Source organism: Coregonus clupeaformis, chromosome 36 (assembly GCF_020615455.1).
Source record: "Coregonus clupeaformis isolate EN_2021a chromosome 36, ASM2061545v1, whole genome shotgun sequence".
NCBI classification, from domain to species: Eukaryota; Metazoa; Chordata; class Actinopteri; order Salmoniformes; family Salmonidae; genus Coregonus; species Coregonus clupeaformis.
The window spans coordinates 22,582,691-22,605,065 of NC_059227.1; the positions used below are offsets into that span (position 1 = coordinate 22,582,691).

The 22,375-nt window shown below is 44.7% G+C and overlaps 1 protein-coding gene and 1 non-coding gene across 4 annotated transcripts in view; both read left to right on the forward strand.

Moving 5' to 3' along the window:
• LOC121552256 (ATPase family AAA domain-containing protein 2B-like) overlaps positions 1–22,375 on the forward strand; it is a 159,972-nt gene that overhangs the window by 35,994 nt on the left and 101,603 nt on the right. For all 3 annotated transcript variants that reach the window (XM_041865017.2, XM_045211309.1, XM_045211310.1), the window contains exons 12-19: positions 4,315–4,403; positions 4,545–4,704; positions 6,106–6,196; positions 6,314–6,425; positions 6,667–6,857; positions 9,083–9,230; positions 11,523–11,709; positions 11,816–12,001. In XM_041865017.2, the coding sequence (XP_041720951.2) occupies positions 4,315–4,403; positions 4,545–4,704; positions 6,106–6,196; positions 6,314–6,425; positions 6,667–6,857; positions 9,083–9,230; positions 11,523–11,709; positions 11,816–12,001 (1,164 nt within the window). The remainder of the gene's footprint in view (positions 1–4,314; positions 4,404–4,544; positions 4,705–6,105; positions 6,197–6,313; positions 6,426–6,666; positions 6,858–9,082; positions 9,231–11,522; positions 11,710–11,815; positions 12,002–22,375) is intronic.
• On the forward strand, positions 17,998–18,071 carry trnae-uuc. The gene has a single exon. It is a non-coding gene; the product is annotated as a tRNA-Glu (tRNA).

Below are 22,375 nucleotides of genomic sequence, written 5' to 3' on the forward strand. Positions count from 1 at the left end.
CTAGGCTTCTCCAAGCGCTGATTCTGCTGATGGTCGTTAGTAGCCTACCAAACGTTCTAACTGCCTGGTACTCAGCACTCTATTGTCCCTCTAAACACTCTGACATCAATGCAAATGGTTTAGAATATAAAATCAAACGCTTCATGAGAGCCCATGAGCTCATGTTGCGCAACATTTCTATAGGCTGTGCAATTGTGTGAGAAAACAGAGTTTTGATGGCCTCTATTAAAAAGAGGATCCCATCAGCTTTCTATAGGCTAGGCCTACTATATTTATTTATCAACTTTCCTAATATTAAGCACATTGCTTTGCTTTACAACAGTAGTATAGCCTACCTGGCTGGCATGAAAATGAACCACGGGAAAAGCGTCCTCCATTCGCTATTTAAGTGAATAGATGACATGTATTATTTTTTTTATGCCCCTGTTCCGATACAGGGTCATGATAATGGTCCATTCTAAATCAAAACTAATTTCACACATACAGTACCAGTCAAAAGTTTGGACACACCTACTCATTCCAGGGTTTTTCTTTGTTTACTATTTTCTATATTGTAGAATAATAGTGAAGACATCAAAACTATGAAATAACACATATGGAATCATGTAGTAACCCAAAAAGTGTTAAACAAATCAAAATATATTTGAGATTCTTCAAAGTAGCCACCCTTTGCCTTGATGACAGCTTTGCACACTCTTGGCATTCTCTCAACCAGCTTCACCTGGAATGCCTTTCCAACAGCCTTGAAGGAGTTCCCACATATGCTGAGCACTTGTTGGCTGCTTTTCCGTCACTCTGCGGTCCAACTCATCCCAAACCATCTCAATTGGGTTGAGGTCGGGTGATTGTGGAGGTCAGGTAATCTGATGCAGCACTCCATCACTCTCCTTCTTGGTAAAATAGCCCTTACACAGCCTGGAAGTGTGTTGGGTCATTGTCCTGTTGAAAAACAAATGATAGTCCCAATAAGCCCAAACCAGATGGGATGGCGTATCGCTGCAGAATGCTGTGGTAGCCATGCTGGTTAAGTGTGCCTTGAATTCTAAATAAATCACAGACAGTGTCACCAGCAACACACACACACCATCACACCACCTCCTCCATGCTTCACGGTGGGAAGCACACATGCGGAGATCATCCGTTCACCTACTCTGCGTCTCACAAAGACACAGCGGTTGGAACCAAATATAAAAAATTTGGACTCATCAGACCAATGGACAGATTTCCACCGGTCTAATGTCCATTGCTCGTGTTTCTTGGCCCAAGCAGTCTCTTCTTCTTATTGGTGTCCTTTAGTAGTGGTTTCTTTGCAGCAAATTGACCATGAAGGCCTGATTCACACAGTCTCTTCTGAACATTTGATGTTGAGATGTGTCTGTGACTTGAACTCTCTGAAGCATTTATTTGGGCTGCAATTTCTAAGGCTGGTAACTCTAATTAACTTATCCTCTGCAGCAGAGGTAACTCTGGGTATTCCAATCCTGTGGCGGTCCTCATGAGAGCCAGTTTCATCATAGCGCTTGATGGTTTTTGCGACTGCACTTGAAGAAACTTCTTGAAATTTTCAGGATAGACTGACCTTCATGTCTTAAAGTAATGATGGACTGTTGTTTCTTTTTGCTTATTTTAGCTGTTCTTGCCATAATATAGACAAAATAGGGCTATATTCTGTATACCCCCCCCTACCTTGTCACAACACAACTGATTGGCTCAAATGCATTAAGAAGGAAAGAAATTCCACAAATTAAACTTTTAACAAGGCACACCTGTTAATTTGAATGCATTCCAGGTGACAACCTCATGAAGCTGGTTGAGAGAATGCCAAGAGTGTGCAAAGCTGTCATCAAGGCAAAGGGTGGCTACTTTGAAGAATCTCAAATATAAAATATATTTGTTTAACTGTTTGATGTTTAACTGTTTGTTTTGATGTCTTCACCATTATTTTACAATATAGAAAATAGTAAAAATAAAGACAAACCCTTGAATGAGTAGGTGTGTCCAAACTTTTGACTGGTACTGTATGTAAATGTAATATTTAAGTTTTCTTTTTTTAATATAAAAATTTGCTAACATTTCTAAAAACCTGTTTTTGCTTTGTCATTATGGGGTATTGTGTGTAGATTGATGAGGGAAAAAAACATTTGATCAATTTTAGAATAAGGCTGTAATGTAACAGTGGAAAAAGTCAAGGGGTTTGAATACTTTCCGAATGCACTGTATATGTTTTTGATTTCTAAGACATTCTAAGGTTTGTATCATTCACAACTTAAGTTGCCATTAACTCTAAATCTAGCGTATAGGACTTGTTTCAAATGATCACTTTTACGCTCAACATATCCACTTCATATGCGCACCCGCTCCGGAATGGAAAAAATATACTTTCTGTTTTATTCAGCTAAGTTCAGTTATATTCTTCTTACTATAGAATCGTGTAATATAAAATAATGGCACAGGATTTATAAGCATATCTTGTCTGCTAAATGAACAAGCCTATATGGCATGGCGCATAGCCAGATATCATACAGTAGGCCAACTCGTATTCTGTTCTTCTGAAATACATTTTCTTCATATCATAATGTTTCTTTAGACTGCCTAAAATAAATAATGGGTTTATTGTGAAGGTACAGTGCCTTGCGAAAGTATTCATCCCCCTTGGCGTTTTTCCTATTTTGTTGCATTACAACCTGTAATTTTAAATTGATTTTTATTTGGATTTCATGTAATGGACATTCACAAAATAGTCCAAATTGGGGAAGTGAAAAAAAAAAAAAAACTTGTTTCAAAAAATTCTACAAAATAAATAACGGAAAAGTGGTGCGTGCATATGTATTCACCACCTTTGCTATGAAGCCCCTAAATAAGATCTGGTGCAACCAATTACCTTCAGAAATCACATAATTAGTTAAATAAAGTCCACATGTGTGCAATCTAAGTGTCACATGATCTGTCACATGATCTCAGTGTATATATACACCTGTTCTGAAAGGCCCCAGAATCTGCAACGCTGCTAAGCATTGGACACCACCAAGCAAGCGACACCATGAAGACCAAGAAGCTCTCCAAACATGTCAGGGACAAAATTGTGGAGAAGTACAGATCAGGGTTGGGTTATAAAAAAATATCCAAAACTTTGAACATCCTGCGGAGCACCTTTAAATCCATTATTAAAAATGGAAAGAATATGGCATCACAACAAACCTGCGAAGAGAGGGCCGCCCTCCAAAACTCACGGACCAGGCAAGGAGGGCATTAATCAGAGAGGCAACAAAGAGACCAAAGAAAACCCTGAAGGAGCTGCAATGCTCCACAGCGGAGATTGGAGTATCTGTCCATAGGACCACGTCAAGCCGTATACTCCACAGAGCTGGGCTTTACGAAAGAGTGGCCAGAAAAAGCCATTGCTTAAAGAAAAAAATAAGCAAACATGTTTGGTGTTCCCCAAAAGGCATGTGGGAGACTCCCCAAACATATGGAAGAAGGTACTCTGATCAGATGAGACTAAAATTGAGCTTTTTGGCCATCAAGGAAAACGCTATATCTGGCACAAACCCAACAGCTCTCATCACCCCGAGAACACCATCCCCACAGTAAAGCATGGTGGTGGCAGCATCATGCTGTGGGGATGTTTTTCGTCAGCAGGGACTGAGAAACTGGTCAGAATTTAAGGAATGATGGATGGCGCTAAATACAGGGAAATTCTGTACACCAGCAGAACCCATCCAACTTGAAGGAGCTGGAGCAGTTTTGCCTTGAAGAATGGGCAAAATTCCCAGTGGCTAGATGTACCAAGCTTACAGAGACATACCCCAAGGGACTTGCAGCTGTAATTGCTGCAAAAGGTGGCTCTACAAAGTATTGATTTTTTTTGGGGGGGTGAATAGTTATGCACGCTCAAGTTCTGTTTTTTTGTCTTATTTCTTGTTTGTTTCACCCCCAAAAATATTTTGCATCTTCAAAGTGGTAGGCATGTTGTGTAAATCAAATGATACAAACCCCCCCAAAATCCATTTTAATTCCAGGTTGTAAGGCAACAAAATAGGAAAAGTCCTGGATATGCTAAATGTTTTTGTTAACGGTCAAGTACTGTGCGATAGGCAGTATTTTGCATGACAATCACCGGTTAACAAAATGTATTGACCGCCACAGCCCTTGGAATGAGCCAAGGCTTATCAGTTGGATAGCGTCAGGGAAGGTATTTAATAAATAATTCCTGATCTGTTTGTAGTGTGCTTACTTGGACCAGTTGCCATCCAGAACACTCTGTGTTCAGGCTAGCTCATGCACCTCTAGCCCAGACTTATGTTCTGCTTCTAGGCGTACCTGATGAGGCCCTCCATAATCTTCTTTGATGAAATAGACGGGCTGGCCCCAGTGCGCTCCAGCAGACAGGACCAGATACACAGGTACTATATGAAGCAGGAGGAGCTGTTAGACATCTCCATTTGATGATGGTCTCTGACAATCAATAATGAATGTGAGTGATCAGTTTTTAGTATGGTTTGACTCTCTCTCTCTCCCTATCCCTCTCTCCTTCCCTGCTTTAGCTCCATAGTGTCCACTCTGCTGGCGTTGATGGATGGTCTGGACAGCCGAGGTGAAATCGTGGTGATCGGTGCTACCAATAGACTGGACTCCATAGACCCTGCTCTACGGAGGCCTGGACGCTTTGACAGGGAGTTCCTCTTCAACCTGCCTGACAAGAAGGTGAGGGAGTGGGGGATTACCAACTTCAACACACCTGCCAATAGCAATCATGTATAGGATTATGGCACGATGAATACACTACGAAATACATTGTTAGTACTTGTTTTATACTGTGATCCCAATCATTTAAAAGTATGTCTGTGGCTGTCCTAGTATACTGAACAAAAATATAAACACAATGTGCAAGAATATCAAAGATTTTACTGAGTTACAGTTCATGGAAGGAAATCAGTCAATTGAAATAAATTAGGTAGGCCATCATTTATGGATTTCACATGACTGGGCAGGGGTGCAGCCGTTGGTGGGCCTGGGAGGGAATAGGCCCACCCACTGGGGAGCCAGGCCCAGTCAATCAGAATGGGTTTTTCCCCACAAAAGGGCTTTATTACAGACAAATACTCCTCAGATGGTCCCGCAGGTGAAGAAGCCAGATGTGGAGGTCCTGGGCTGGCGTGGTTACACGTGGTCTGCGGTTGTGAGGCCGGTTGGACATACTGCCAAATTCTCTAAAATGATGTCAGATGCGGCTTATGGTAGAAAAATGAACATGCAATATCTCTGGTGGACATTCCTGCAGTCAGCATGCCAATTGCACGCTCCCTCAACTTGTGGCATTGTGAACATTTTAGTGGCGTTTTTGTCCCCAGCACAAGGTGCACCTGTGTAATGATCATGCTGTTTAATCAGCTTCTTGATATGCCACACCTTTTAGGTGGATGGATTATCTTGGCAAATAAGAAATGCTCACTAACAGGGATGTAAACAAATGTGTGCACAAAATTGGAGAGAAATAAGCTTTTTGTGCGTATGGAACTTTTCAGTGATTTTTTTTATATCATCTCATGAAACATGGGACCATCACTTTACATGTTGTGTTTATAATTTAGTTCAGTATATGTTTTTGGAGTTTTATCCTTTCCGTGTGTGTTCCAACCACTCCTGTGTGTCTGGGTGAGCGTGTACGACACACATTAGTCCCAGCCTAGTGGTGAGTCTGCGTGTGTCTGTCCCAGCCCAGCTACGTGTGTAGTTCAACCCCAGTGGTGTGTGTGAGACTGTGCGCCAGTCCCAGCCCAGTGGTACATAGCAATCCCCTCTACCCGTCGAGCTGTCTAATTGGCTGACTCCTGTCGTTTGTCCTCACAGTGAGATTCTGGATAATCAAAGCCCAGTCTGTATGCTTCTGTCAGCTGACCTCAGCAGAGACACACAAATATAAAGACACACAGCCGGCAGTGCTCAGCAGAGAGAAACCTTGCTGATCAGAAACCCACTGTGGTGTGAGCAGGGTCGATAGTGACAGTTTTTTTTCTAAACATATTTTTCTCTCTTTCTCTCGCTCTTTGTCTGTCGGTGTCTGTCTGTCTCTCTTTCTCTTTGTCTTATTATCTCTGTCCCTAGGCCCGAAGACAAATCCTTGAGATCCACACGCGGGACTGGAATCCCAGACTGGCTGAACAGTTTGTAGATGAGCTGGCGGAGAAATGTGTCGGTAAGGGAGACAAACTTATATTTACTCACATTTATTAACATTTACAACTAGAACCTTTATGTTTAGTCTACTTCTTTTTCGGTTCATTCATTTAACCTCTCCACTCCCCTGTTCCAGGTTACTGTGGCGCAGACATCAAAGCACTTTGCACAGAGGCGGCCCTGGTGGCACTGCGGCGGCGCTATCCCCAGATCTACGGCAGCAGTGTGAAGCTGCAGCTGGACGTCAGGTAACCATGCAGAGGAGAAGGAAACTGAACGGATACAAGACCATAGTAATAGACTGGAATCAATTGTCTTGTCTGTATGGGGTGAATCCTAACTTCCATTTAAGTTACAATTAATGTAATCTCTCCCATTGGCATCAAAGCATGACTAAGTGAAAATTTAAACAATTACATTTCTATAATCTGTGGACACTAAATTTCAGTTTTGGATCAAGTATTGATCAATCTTACCTGTGTCTAACAGTACCATCGTGCTGGGGCCTGGGGACTTCAGCCACGCTCTGCGGACCATCGTCCCAGCCTCCCAGAGAGCCCAGGCTCCTCCAGGCCGAGCCCTGGCCCCCAACATGCGCCCCCTACTGGCAAACACACTGGCCACGGTGCTGGAGGTCCTGCTCCGAGTCTTCCCCCACGCAGAAACACAGAGTAGAGGAGGTACTCTGTTTATCTTTCTCTTTTTGCACCTCTCTCTTTTTCCTGATCGCTAGGGTCACAAATAGTAAAAATAAAATAAGATTTATTCTAACAGCGATGGGTATGCAAACCAGGTATTCAAAAAGTATTGGCAGAAACTTTGCTACGCGCAATTCAGTCATCATGCGCTGTTTGAATGAACATTTTACAAAAAAACTTCCAAATTAATTGTTGACTTCGATGTAGGCCTACCTGGCAGAATGATATCATGATGATTTGTATCAAGGGAAAGGGGGATACCTAGTCAGTTGCACAACTGAATGCATTCAAATGTGTTTTCCGCATCAGCGATGTGCGGGGGGCTGTGGGTTAACTGCCTCGCTCAGGGGCAGAACGACTGATTTTTACCTTGTCAGCTCGGGGATTCGATAAAGCAACCTTTCGGCCCAACGCTCCTACCCACCAGGCTACATGCCAACCTATCAATCACGGAGCATTTGTTTAGCAAACTCTGCCATCACATGTAGCCTACACTGTACATTGTACAGTACAAAAACACCGCTAGCCAAACACAACGGTCTCTTGCTAGGTGTGCAATTGAATTAAAGGGCAACTACACCCGCCACATATTTTTATTTATTCTTCCCAGACCTCAAAAGTGGGCTCCTGATGTGGTTGAAGCATTGTTGTGGACTTAGAACATCCCATTTGTGTAGTTTTTCTGTAAGGAAAGTGTGATTTTTGAGTGACAACCAGATATAGGGAGAAACAAAATGAGGAAGACATAATGTACCAGAAGATGGAACAGATTTATAGGGCCCTACAACTGTAGACTTACTGTTCCTAATCGCTAACAATGACACTCATTTTGAGATTGTGGCAATTAATGGAAATATGATATTGCCAAGTTAAAATGTAATTATTTTTGTATGGAGGGTTGGTCATTATCGGCTATAGCAGGGTTCCCAATAGGCATCCCATGGGCCAAATTGGGCCTGTGGGTGATTTTATTTGACCTGAAGTTTTCAGAGCAAAAATAAATAAATACTGGCCAACACCCATTATCTCTCTCTCTCTCTCTCTCTCTCTCTCGCTCTCTCGCTCTCTCGCTCTCTCGCTCTCAATTCGCTTTGCTTTATTGGCATGACGTAACAATGTACATATTGCCAAAGCTTACTTTGGATATTTACACTATTAAAATGATAATAATCAATATTGTCAACGGGACAACAATAACCAAGGGATAATTTTTTTAATAGTTTTCATTGTTGGACATAAGACTGCAAAATCACCAGGAAATCAGCTGATTTTAGTTTTGGAAATCTATTCCCAAGTATTCCCATGCATAAATAGAGGCATATGTAATCGCATCCCAATGTAGGCTAATCAAGGGTTGAAAAGATTTGGGATTATTGCGGTCAATTTGCAGTTTACAAACTATGTTCCGACCATTTGCTCAAGGAAAAATCGTCCCACAGATAATGTAATTGGGGACCCCTGGGCTATACGCATCTTGCGCAGTCCGCAAATTAAAGATGACATTTAAATTATGCGTGCATCATTCTCTTTCCTGGGCCAGTCATCTTTTCATTCAGGCCAGTAGCTTTCAGTTGGCACTGGCCTGGTGTGCCACTGGCAAATTTACCTGAATGTCAAGCCCTGCAATGGCATGCTAATTTAAGATGGTTAGTCATTATTAGCCTGGTTCTCTATGGAATGCAGGTATAGGTCCCGTGTAGCTCAGTTGGTAGAGCATGGCGTTTGCAACGGCAGGGTTGTGGGTTCGATTCCCACGGGGGGCCAGTATGAAAATGTATGTACTCACTAACTGTAAATCGCTGTGGATAAGAGCGTCTGCTAAATGACTAAAATGTGAATGTAAAATGTAAATATAATGGGACACAGGTCAGGTAATTATCAGTGTGTAGTGGCAAAACATTGGTGCCATCAACTGAAAAAGTTGGTCTAGAACCCTGTTAATTACTTCCATTTAGCACTACAACTTCCTCCCTATCTCTCTAATAAACCATGACGTCTCTGCTAATAAGACCAGAGCTTTCTCTAGCCTTTTTTCTTGCTGGAGCAATTTATGCTCAAAGGCCTGTTAATTAGGCCATGCCTAGGCCTATATGTATTTTGATTTATTACCTACCTATTTTTGTATGTCTCAACGTCATTTTATTACACACACACACACACCGTTTGTCTGACTCACAGTATTTCCTCCTGTCCTTTCTTCCTGCTAGACGTTGACGATCATCTGCTAGAGGAGGAGGTCAGTGAAGAGGAGACGGCTGGAGCAGCTCCCTCCATCTACAACCTCCAGCCAGGATCCCCAAAGACACACACACACCCCTCCTCTACGGCACACACACCCTTCCTACACTTCAGCATGTGAGTCTGACTACAGAACACACAGCTAGCCTCTACCCCGACACACCCCCCCCACTGTATCATGGTGTTTTAATGCCACCTTGTGGCCACAAGAAGAATGACAGGTGTCAAACCATCATTCAGACCTGTCATCAATACAGGACAGGGAAAGGAAATGTTCTCTATTTGACTCAAGTCGATCTAAGAGGCACTTTATCTGATATAGACTGCTAATATGGTCAAAGATGATTAGTGTAAAGCTTTGGTACTTTATCAATATTAGAACATGGAAAAGGTTCAGTACTAGAATCTTTGTTACTTTCGGTACTTCTGTCAAATGTGTCTCACGTCGAATACTGATTGAGAGGATAAAGTCTCTATCATTTTACATTTACATTTTAGTCATTTAGCAGACGGTCTTATCCAGAGCGACTTACAGTTAGTGAGTGCATACATTATTTAATTTTTTTCATACTGGGGAAACAAACCCACAACCCTGCTCTACCAACATCCCTGCCGGCCATTCCCTCCCCTACCCTGGACGACGCTGGGCCAATTGTGCGACGCTGGGCCAATTGTGCGCCGCCCCATGGGTCTATCAGCGCAGCTGGTGTCTTCTTAATAGCAGGAGCTCACCGTGCATGCGTATTGCCTGCTCCACTTACTTCAAAATGTGGTTGTTGATCAGCAGTTTTTCTCTTGTTATGTCAGTCACTGATAGTCACTCAATTAGCCCATGTCAGCTAAAATGTTTAGATTGGTCAATTAGTCTTGCGGCCAGCTATCTAAACTTGTAGTAATCATGGTCGAATTTCCGGTCGGGGGCCCCCGTACATTTTGTTAGTCAGTCCAACTCAGATATCATATTAAAAAAACTGCAAACATTTCTCCCCACCCTATAGCAAAATGTGTAGAATTGCAACAAATTAGCTGTGAAACAGCACATTTTCCTCCGCCTCATGCCAAAATATGTAGAATTGCACGAAATTAACTCTGACTGGGTACGCAGACCTGCGAGCAACTGTGGCCCCTCATGATGAGTTCAGATTTCTTGTGGCCCCCACCCCCATCAAAGTTGCCCATCCCTGCTCTAGACTGTCCTGGCTGCATCATGTTAGCTCCCCATTCATGCTGCACAGATGTTGACACACTTGAATAATGCAACACGGCATGTTGGAACTGTTAATTACTGTTCATACTACAGGCTGGAACACCTTACAATGCAAGAAGATACCGGTAGCTTCCAGCTTTGTAGGCTAACTTTCCTTGCTAGCTTACAGCTGAAGCTAACAACAATTCACTACCCTAGTACTTTGTGATAATATGCTAACCATAGCGCAAAATATGCTGTTTTCAAAGCTGAATGTTACCAAAAACATTATGAATTTCTCTCAGCAGTTGGATTTTTCTCACCAAACTGACACACACAGCATGTGCCTCGTGAATGAAATCATTACTGGGTCTTAAAGAGACTGCACACTTTTATAAAACAAGAAATTGCTACTTGTATGCATATGTTGTTGATCTGTACAATTAAATAAGTCCCAAATTGGAGGGAAACAGATTGTTACCTGTTGCCCCATGAAATCAGCCAAAACAAGCTCAATAACTCAATGCATGCACACACTCCTATTGAATATGCATTCACCTGTATTGTGAATAGGCTAAGGCTACATCTTGATTAACCTAGTTTATCAATAGAGATTCACCATTCAAAAAAGGATTACCGTTATGTAGTTAGATTGGTCAAAACAAAGTCAAATTGATTGTATGATTATATAATTAATTAATTAATGCATATACATTACTGTCTCTGAAAAATGTTGACGTCAAACATTTTCAAATGTAATTATGTTGAACTCATAGGATGCCCAACGATTGAACAGAGCAGTAGCTGAGTTTATCTGTCCCGTGTGGCTCAGTTGGTAGAGCATGGCACTTGCGACCCAGGTTTGTGGGTTTGTTTCCCACGGGGGACCAGTACGAAAAAGTACGGTAAATGTAATTACTATAAGTCGCTCGGGATAAGAGCGTCTGCTAAATTCCTTAAATGTAAATCTGTCTGGATCAAGTGCCATTCTGTGACTTTGTCTAATACAATTTTGTTTTTGTTACTGGTGTATTGTTTTGGTATCAAAGTCAAAATTATGGTATCGTGACAACACTAAAGATGATAAAATATGATTATGGAGATTATCGTCCTCTAACAGTTTTATCAAACAGCAATCAACTGGAGACTGATAACCTAATTGGTGACGTAAGGACACATTTAAAAGATAGAAGCTGATTCTCCTTCTCATCTCCTCCTTCCAGATCAGCCCTTCACCAGCCCACGTCATACCGGCCTCGACTGCTGCTGGCAGGTCCCCCCGGCTCGGGACAGAGTTCTCACCTGGCCCCTGCTGTGCTACACCACCTGGACAAGCTGTCTGTCCACCTCCTAGACCTGCCCACACTCTACTCTGTCAGCGCCAAGACACCCGAGGAGTCCTGCACTCAGGTAACACGCACGCCTGTACACACACACACACACGTATATCATCGCATCTGTTTTAGGCCAGATATACTCATTGCAAATGTATGATGTCTGGCTGTGTGTGTTCCAGGTGTTCCGTGAGGCGCGTCGGAGCGTGCCCAGTGTGGTGTTCATGCCCCACATCTGTGATTGGTGGGATTCGGTCAGCGACACGGTGAAGAACACCTTCTTCTCTCTGCTCCAGGACGTCCCCTCTTTCTCCCCCCTCCTCATCCTCGCCACCACAGAGACGTGCTACACACAGCTACCACAGGAGGTAGGCTAAACACACACACACACACACACAACACGTCCCTTCATCATATTTCCTCTCACTCCACCTCTCCCTTCTCTCGTTATCTCTCTCCTCTTCCCAGCTCTCCCTTAGTCTCTTCTCCCTCTCTGTCTCTCTCTCCCTACATCTATCAATCCCTTCTCCCACTATGCAGAGTACCAGCTCTGAGTTAGTCCACTCATCGGGGGTTAGAAGAGGAATAAAGAAAGAACGAAATGAGACAGAGAGTAAAGAGTGGTCTTCTAGCTCAGTGGTTCCCAAATGTTTTCACTGGGGGGGGGGCTTCCCTTCCCTTCCCTTTCCTTTCCCTTCCCTTTCCTTTCCCTTCCCTTCCCTTCCCCTTCCCCTTCCCTTCCCTTCCCTTCCCTTACATTTACATTTACATTTTAGTCATTTAGCAGACGCTCTTATCCAGAGCGACTTACAGGAGCAATTAGGGTTAAGTGCCTTGCTCAAGGGCACATTTACGTCATTTAGCAGACGCTCTAGTCCAGAGCGACTCACAAATTGATGCATTCACCCTATAGCCAGTGGGATAACCACTTTACAATTTTGGGGGGTAGAAGGATTACTTTATCCTATCCCAGGTATTCCTTAAAGAGGTGGGGGTTTCAAATGTCTCCGGAAGGTGGTGAGCGACTCCGCTGTCCTGGCGTCGTGAGGGAGCTTGTTCCACCATTGGGGTGCCAGAGCAGCGAACAGTTTTGACTGGGCTGAGCGGGAACTATGCTTCCGCAGAGGAAGGGGAGCCAGCAGGCCAGAGGTGGATGAACGCAATGCCCTCGTTTGGGTGTAGGGACTGATCAGAGCCCGAAGGTACAGAGGTGCCGTTCCCCTCGCTGCTCCAAAGGCAAGCACCATGGTCTTGTAACGGATGCGAGCTTCAACTGGAAGCCAGTGGAGTGTGCGGAGGAGGGGGGTGACGTGAGAGAACTTGGGAAGGTTGAACACCAGACGGGCTGCGGCATTCTGGATGAGTTGTAGGGGTTTAATGGCACATGCAGGGAGGCCAGCCAACAGCGAGTTGCAGTAATCCAGACGGGGAGATGACAAGTGCCTGGATTAGGACCTGTGCCGCTTCCTGTGTAAGGCAGGGTCGTACTCTCCGAATGTTGTAGAGCATGAACCTGCAGGAGCGGGTCACCGCCTTGATGTTAGCGGAGAACGACAGGGTGTTGTCCAGGGTCACGCCAAGGCTCTTCGCACTCTGGGAGGAGGACACAACGGAGTTGTCAACCGTGATGGCGAGATCATGGAACGGGCAGTCCTTCCCCGGGAGGAAGAGCAGCTCCGTCTTGCCAGGGTTCAGCTTGAGGTGGTGATCCGTCATCCATACTGATATGTCTGCCAGACATGCAGAGATGCGATTCGCCACCTGGTTATCAGAAGGGGGAAAGGAGAGGATTAGTTGTGTATCGTCAGCGTAGCAATGATAGGAGAGGCCGTGTGAGGATATGACAGAGCCAAGTGACTTGGTGTATAGGGGAGAAAAGGAGAGGGCCTAGAACTGAGCCCTGGGGGACACCAGTGGTGAGAGCACGTGGTGCGGAGACAGCTTCTCGCCACGCCACTTGGTAGGAGCGACCGGTCAGGTAGGGACGCAATCCAGGAGTGAGCCGCGCCGGAGATGCCCAGCTCGGAGAGGGTGGAGAGGAGGATCTGATGGTTCACAGTATCAAAGGCAGCAGACAGGTCTAGAAGGACAAGAGCAGAGGAGAGAGAGTTAGCTTTAGCAGTGCGGAGAGCCTCCGTGACACAGAGAAGAGCAGTCTCAGTTGAATGACCAGTCCTGAAACCTGATTGGTTTGGATCAAGAAGGTCATTCTGAGAGAGATAGCAAGAGAGTTGGCTAAAGACGGCACGCTCAATAGTTTTGGAAAGAAAAGAAAGAAGGGATACTGGTCTGTAGTTGTTGACATCAGTGGGGTCGAGTGTTGGTTTTTTGAGAAGGGGAGCAACTCTCGCTCTCTTGAAGACGGAAGGGACATGGCCAGCGGTCAAGGATGAGTTGATCAGCGAGGTGAGGTAGGGGAGAAGGTCACCGGAGATGGTCTGGAGAAGAGAGGAGGGGATGGGGTCAAGCGGGCAGGTTGTTGGGCGGCCTGCAGTCACAAGTCCCATCCCATCCCATCCCATCCCATCCATTCCCATCCCATCCATCATTGAATTAACTATCAAGAGTAAATTGAATGCCCGTGCCCCCCTGTCAACCCTTCGGCGCACCCCCCAGTTTGGGAACCACTGTTGTAGCTGGTCAAACAACAGAATGACTATAATTACATCTGGCTGTTCTGGTCCCCACAAGGATAGTAAAACCAACACACACTCTGGGCAGGGGGTCCGCTGTGTGGCTCCATTATAAAACAAAGAGAACTGTAGCAGAAAACAAAACCCCAGCCTTCTTCTGGACTTTATTATGCAGGTTTGCTGAGGTAGAGGAGTGGGGGGTTTGAGCTTGGAAATAGATACTTAGTCTCTCTTGTTCTCTCTCTCGCTCTCTTTTTCTCCTTCAATTCAATGGGGCTTTATTCGCATGGGAAACGTGTTTGCCTTGCCAAAGCAAGTGAAATAAACAGGTGGGAAGTCACAAAACATCAACAAAAAGCTATTAACAGTAAACATTGCACTTAAAATGATAGACCGGTCATGTTATATTATCAGCTATGTACAGTGTTTTAGCAGTGTGCAAATAGTTGTAGTACGAATAGTAGGGGAAGATACATAAACAGATACATATTGGTGGTATTTACAATGTTTGTGCTCAACTGGTTGCCCATTTCTCATGGCAACGGGCCACAAACCTTGCTGCTGTGATTGCACACTGCGGTATTTTGCGTAACAGATATGGGAGTTTATCAATGTTTGATTTGTTTTCAAATTTATTCTGTGGGAAATATGTTTCTCTAATATGGTCATAGCTTTGGCAGGAGGTAAGGAAGTGCAGCTCAGTTCCCACCTCATTTTGTGGGCAGTGGGCACATAGCCTGTCTTCTCTCGAGAGCCAGGTCTGCCTACGGTGGCCTCTCTCAATAGCAAGGCTATGCTCACTGAGTCTGTACATAGTCAAGGATTTTCTTAATTTTGGGTCAGTCACAGTGGTCAGTTATTCTGCCACTGTGTACTCTGTTTAGGGCTAGAGAGCGTTCCAATTTTCTCTCGCTTTCTCTGTCTCTCTCTCTCTCTGTGTCTCTCTCTCTCTCTCTCTGTGTCTCTCTCTCTCTCTCTCTCTCTCTCTCTGTGTCTCTCTCTCTCTCTGTGTCTCTCTCTCTCTCTCTCTCTGTGTCTCTCTCTCTCTCTCTCTGTGTCTCTCTCTCTCTCTCTGTGTCTCTCTCTCTCTCTGTCTCTCTCTCTCTCTCTGTCTCTGTCTCTCTCTCTCTCTCTGTGTCTCTCTCTCTGTGTGTGTCTCTCTCTCTCTGTGTGTGTCTCTCTCTCTGTGTGTCTCTCTCTCTCTGTGTGTCTCTCTCTCTGTGTGTCTCTCTCTCTGTGTGTGTCTCTCTCTCTCTGTGTGTCTCTCTCTCTCTCTGTGTGTCTCTCGCTCTCTGTGTGTCTCTCGCTCTCTGTGTGTCTCTCGCTCTCTGTGTGTCTCTCGCTCTCTCTGTGTCTCTCGCTCTCTGTGTGTCGCTGTCTCTGTGTGTCTCTCGCTGTCTCTCTGTGTGTCTCTCACTCTTTCTTTCTCTGTGTCTCTCACTCTTTCTCTCTGCCTCTCTCGCTCTCTCTCCCTCCTGCCTCTCTCCCTCCTGCCTCTCTCCCTCCTGCCTCTCTCCCTCCTGCCTCTCTCCCTCCTGCCTCTCTCTCGCTCTCTCACCCTCCTGCCTCTCTCTCAATTCAAAGGGCTTTATTGGCGTGGGAAACATGTTTACATTGCCAAAGCAAGTGAAATAGACAAGAAACAAAATAGAAATAAGGGAAATAAACAGTAAAAAAATGAACAGTAAACATTACGTTCACAAAAGTTGTAAAAGAGTATAGACATTGCAAATGTTATATTATTGGCAATGTACAGTGTTGTAACAATGTGCAAAATAGTTGAAGTATGAAAGGGAAAATAAATAAACAGATAAATATAGGTTGTATTTACAATGGTGTTTGTGCTCCACTGGTTGCCCTTGTGGCAACAGGTCACATATTTCTACTGTGGTGGCACACTGTGGTATTTCACCTAATGGATATGGGAGTTTATCAAGTTTGGATTTGTTTTCAAATCAAATATCTGTCTCTATGGTCATACAGTTGGCCAAAGGTAAGGAAGTGCATCTCGGGTTCCACCTCATTTTGTGGGCAGTTGGCACATAGCGTCTCTCTGTCTCTCTTTTTCTCTCTCCTGTCTCTCTCGCGCTCTCTCTTTCTCTGTCTGTCTCTCTCCCTCTCTGTGTCTCTCTCCTTCTGTCTCTCTCTCTCTCGTGCTGTCTCTCGCGCTCTCTGTCTGTTGGTGTCGCTCTCTCTCCTGTCTCTCACTCACTCTCTCTCTCTGTCTCTTTCTGTCTGTCTATCGGTCTACATAGGGGGTGTTCTGGCACTGGGTTTTGATGGTCTCTGAGTGTGTTGTGGTGTTCTGGCACACATAGGTGACAGCTGTCCTCTCAGCACCACTCCTTGACACAGGGTGTCGTCCCTACACAGCCAACACACCACCACCACTCTTACAGTACCAGCATGGGAGGGAAGAAGGAATAGAGAGGGATGGGCAGGGAAAGAGCGACGGATGGTGAGAGAGTGACAGAGAGAGGAGGAAGGCAGTTGGTCCCAGCTGCCAGTCTCCCAAGCACATAATAATAATAATTTATTACATTTCTATAGCAATTTTCATAATCTAATAGTGCTTCAAAAGCAAAAAACAAACAAGCAATACATCATCATGAGTAGCCTAGCTATAGTTATACCAACCAATAGAGGCCATGTCTTTGAGTGCATGCATCCTCCATGTCAGGGATCCATGCCCACATACACAACATCTGGGCTGGGCTGGAGCTAGGGTGGGTGAGCTGGAGGTAGAGTGATGGTAGTTGGGGAAATGGAGGTGGGGTGTGGTTAGTGGCTGGTAAGGGGTCTCTGAGGCTGATCACAATTCTTTCAAGCTGAGCAAGAGGTGGGTAGAAGTATGGAGGTTGGGGGTTAGAGGGGCCTGTAGGGGGTCTTTGTGCCCGATCAGAGTGACTCATAGCTGTGCTTCAGAGGCAGAGTGAGTCCCAGTGTGTGCTCTGGAGGTCTGCCAGTGTTGTCACACCTCTGTAGAATCATCCCTGTCTCTCACACACACACACGCACACTAATCCCCCACCCTTGGAGCTGGCAGAAGCATGTGGTGGTGGTGATGGCAGAAGTGTATTTTAAAACGCATCAACAGCAGGCACAGCCTCATCACTTAATCCATGCAATTCTATTCTCGAGATTGGAAAGCCAACAAAAGTATGGTGGTGAGACCATTGATTACTTCATCTCCGATCAATAAACCAGTCAATGAGCACTAGCTGCTTCTGAAGTACAGCATGTACAGTTGAAGTCGGAAATGTTCAGTTAGAATCCCCACTTTATTTTAAGAATGTGAAAAGTCAGAATAATAGTAGAGAGAGTGATTTATTTCAGCTTTTATTTCTTTAATCACATTCCCAGTGGGTCAGAAGTTTACATACATTAGTATTTGGTAGCATTGCCTTTAAATTGTTTAACTTGGGTGAAACGTTTCGGGTAGCCTTCCACAAGCTTCCCACAAGAAGTTGGGTGAATTTTGGCCCATTCCTCCTGACAGAGGTGGTGTAACTGAGTCAGGTTTGTAGGCCTCCTTGCTCGCACACGCTTTTTCAGTTCTGCCCACAAATGTTCTATAGGATTGAGGTCAGGGCTTTATGATGGCCACTCCAATACCTTGACTTTGTTGTCCTTAAGCCATTTTGCCACAACTTTGGAAGTATGCTTGTCCATTTGGAAGACCCATTTGCGACCAAGCTTTAACTTCCTGACTGATGTCTTGAGATGTTGTAGCCTCCTGTAGCTCAGTTGGTAGAGCATGGCGCTTTCAACGCCAGGGTTGTGGGTTCGATTCCCACGGGGGGCCAGTATGAAAAATGTATGCACTCATTTAACTGTAAGTCGCTCTGGATAAGAGCGTCTGCTAAATGACTAAAATTGAAATGTAATGTTGCTTCAATATATCCACATAATTTTCCTTCCTCATGATGCCATCTATTTTGTGAAGTGCACCAGTCCCTTCTGCAGCAAAGCACCCCCACAGCATGATGCTGCTACCCCCGTGCTTCACGTTTGGGATGGTGTTCTTTGGCTTGCAAGCAACCCCCTTTTTCCTCCAAACATAACGATGGTCATTATGGCCAAACAGTTCTATTTTTGTTTCATCAGACCAGAGGACATTTCTCAAAAAGTACGATCTTTGTCCCCCATGTGCAGTTGCAAACCGTAGTCTGGCTTTTTTATGGCGGTTTTGGAGCAGTGGCTTCTTCCTTGCTGAGCGGCCTTTCAGGTTATGTCGATATAGGACTCGTTTTACTGTGGATATAGATACTTTTGTACCTGTTTCCTCCAGCATCTTCACAAGGTCCTTTGCTGTTATTCTGGGATTGATTTGCACTTTTTGCACCAAAGTACATTCATCTCTAGGAGACAGAACGCGTCTCATTCCTGAGCTGTATGACTGCTGCGTGGTCCCATGGTGTTTATACTTGTGTACTTTTGTTTGTACAGATGAACGTGGTACCTTCAGGCGTTTGGAAATTGCTCCCAAGGCTGATTTCTTTTGATTTTCCCATGATGTCAAGCAAAGAGGCACTGAGTTTGAAGGTAGCTCTTGAGATACATCCACAGGTACACTTCCAATTGACTCAAATGATGTCAATTAGCCTATCAGAAGCTTCTAAAGCCATGACATCATTTTCTGGAATTTTCCAAGCTGTTTAAAGGCACAGTCAACTTAGTGTATGTAAACTTCTGACCCACTGGAATTGTTATACAGTGAATTATAAATGAAATAATCTGTCTGTAAACAATTTTTGGAAAAGTTACTTGTGTCAAGCACAAAGTAGATGTCCTAACTGACTTGCCAAAACTATAGTTTGTTAACAAGAAATGTGTGGAGTGGTTGAAAAACTATTTTTAATTACTCCAACCCCTAAGTGTATGTAAAGTTCCGACTTCAACTGTATATGTCTCTTGTAAAGTCCTGAGAGACACCATAGATCTCAGCTGTCATTGAAAACAATGGCAACAGACAGTGACACGCTATGTTTCAGTTTCTTTGTTTGAGTCCTTTAGTTAAAGTGTGAAATGAAGAGTCCATTTTGGGTTCTTAGAAAACAATGAATGCCTTCTCCAATCATGTCGACTGGATTGGAGAGAGGTGAAGGTAATTGCCGCCCTCTTTGTACTTCTGTTTTAGCTGACGCAGAGGCCCTATTCAAGCTGTAATTCAATGGAGCAATTGAGCACACCATACACAATCAACAATACTGAATCAACGTCTCTCTATTGTTCCTTTCTCTTTTCAACATTTGTTTATGGATCCATTCATATCAGTCTCTTTAAGTGGCAGCCCTCTCACTTGTTCAATAGAGGAAAGGAGGGAGTGAAGGAGCAAGAAGAGGGAGGGAGAGAAACGCAAGCAGGGAGAGGGCTGGGGAGACAGAGAAATACTTTTGTAATTTAGCAGACCAGAGGATTGGTTATTCTTCCAGAGCAGTAGAGGCTCCACTTGGCTTTACTGCTGTGCTCTACTGATCCTCAGCCAGAGAGCCCTCTCCTCCCTCCCTCCCTCACCTCTGTTCATCCCTCTCTCACTCCACCCATCCCTGCATACCCCACAACCTTGACCAGGCTGGAGTAAAATCATTAGCAGGTGTGTGCTGTGCTCTCTGCCTCCCACACTCCCTTTCTCCTTCCCTCGTTTTTTCCTTTCCTTCTCAAGGAATCTCTGGCCAAGAAAGACCGGAGAACAGAGGGGTGGAGAAAACAAACTTGTCAAAGAAAATGAACGAGGATCAATGTGTGGGACTGAGGAAGGCATGGTAGGAAGTGAACAGCAGGCTGTGGAATAGAAGCTGTGTGAGCCCACCCTCCTCAATGTATTCTGCACAGTGATAGGATGTCTAGGGTTGTCAGTTAACTATGCTTGCCGGATGAGTAACCTTTCCTGAGACCTGAAGACTTCTATTAGCTCCCAGTATTAACACCTAGGCTTTAGCTCAGTTTGCTAACGTGGTCTCTAGTCCTGTCACTGACTGGGGTTCAATACCAGGTTGGTAACTTGAGCTGACTCGGCTGTGACCTTTGAATGACCCCCCTGAAGTGTCATGACCTTTTGGCCCAGTAGTCTATCTTTACTGAGGTTGTTTGTCTTTTTGAGTCAGTATATTTACTTACCTAGGCCCTATAAACTCCGCATTGCGGGGAACGCAGACGGAATCCAGACATGAATACGGAATTCAATAATGTATTGAACTTATTAGAAAATGCATTAATTTACCCAAGTTAATCATAAGACATGAACAAAATGCGTCAGGTGATTCGTATCTTCCTTCAACTTTATGAAACGGCACAGGAGTGTGTGTGTGCATGTGCGCTTTGTGTAGCCTTTAGTGATGATGCTAATGATAACCTTCTACTTGTAGAGATGGAAACATAGCCACGGGAAGTAGGGGTGCTTCAAATCAGATAAAAATAAATAAAACAATTAATAAATGTTAATTTTTTTTATAGCGCACTGGGCCTTTTACTAGTCCTGTATTAGCTACTGATATAGCCATTTGCAGCGCTACTAACCTCCCCAAAACCACTTTGAATGCTAGTACAAACTACACTACATTACCAAAATTATGTGGACACCTGCTCGTCGAACATCTCATTCCTAAATCATGAGCATTAATATGGAGTTGGTCCACCCCTTTGCTGCTATAACAGCCTCCACTCTTCTGGGAAGGCTTTCCACGAGATGTTGGAACGTTGCTGCGGGGACTTGCTTCCATTTAGCCACAAGAGCATTAGTGAGGTCAGGCACTGATGTTGGGCGATTAGGCCTGGCTCGCAGTCCGCGTTCCAATTCATCCCAAAGGTGTTCGATGGGGTTGAGGTCAGGGATCTGTGCAGGCCAGTCAAGTTCTTCCACACCGATCTCGACAAATCATTTCTTTATCGACCTCGCTTTATGCATGCTGAAATAGGAAAGGGCCTTCCCCAAACTGTTGCCACAAAGTTGGAAGCACAGAATCGTCTAGAATGTCATTGAATGCTGTAGCATTAAGATTTCCCTTCACTGGAACTAAGGGGCCTAGCCCAATCCATGAAAACCAGCCCCAGACCATTATTCCTCCTCCACCAAACTTTACAGTTGGCACTATGCATTCGGGCAGATAGCGTTCTCCTGGCGTCCGCCAAACCCAGATTCGTCCGTCGGACTGACAGATGGTGAAGTGTGGTTCATCACTCCAGAGAACGCATTTCCACTGGCTCCAGAGTCCAATGGTGGTGAGCTTTACACCACTCTAGCACTCTAGACCCATGGAGCGGCGCACAATTGGCCCAGCGTCGTCCAGGGTAGGGGAGGGAATGGCTGGCAGGGATGTAGCTCAGTTGGTAGAGCATGGCGTTTGCAACGCCAGGGTTGTGGGTTCGATTCCCACGGGGGGCCAGTATGAAAAAATAAATACATTTAATTGTATGCACTCACTAACTGTAAGTCGCTCTGGATATCACTAACTGTAAGTCGCTCTGGATAAGAGCGTCTGCTAAATGACTAAAATGTAAATGTAAATGTAGCTGACGCTTAGCATTGCGCATGGTGATCTTAGGCTTGTGTGGGCTGCTCGGCTATGGAAACCCATTTCATGAAGCTCCTGACGAACAGTTCTTGTGCTGACGTTGCTTCCAGAGGCAGTTTGGAACTCGGGGGACAGACTATTGTGACGCGCTTCAGCACTCAGCGGTCCCGTTTTGTGAGCTTGTGTGGCCTACCACTTCGCGACTGAGCCGTTGTTGCTCCTAGGTGTTTCCACTTCAAAATAACAGCACTTACAGTTGACCGCGGCAGCTCTAGCAGGGCAGACATTTGACTAACTAATTGTTGGAAAGGTGGCATCCTATGACGGTGCCATGTTGGAAGTCACTGAGCTCTTCAGTAAGGCCATTGTACTGCCAATGTTTGTCTATGGAGATTGCATGGCTGAGTGCAGTATTTTATACACCTGTCAGCAATGGGTGTGGCTGAAATAGCCAAATCCACTAATTTGAAGGGCTGTCCACTTACTTTTGTACAGTGGGGGAAAAAAAGTATTTAGTCAGCCACCAATTGTGCAAGTTCTCCCACTTAAAAAGATGAGAGAGGCCTGTAATTTTCATCATAGGTACACGTCAACC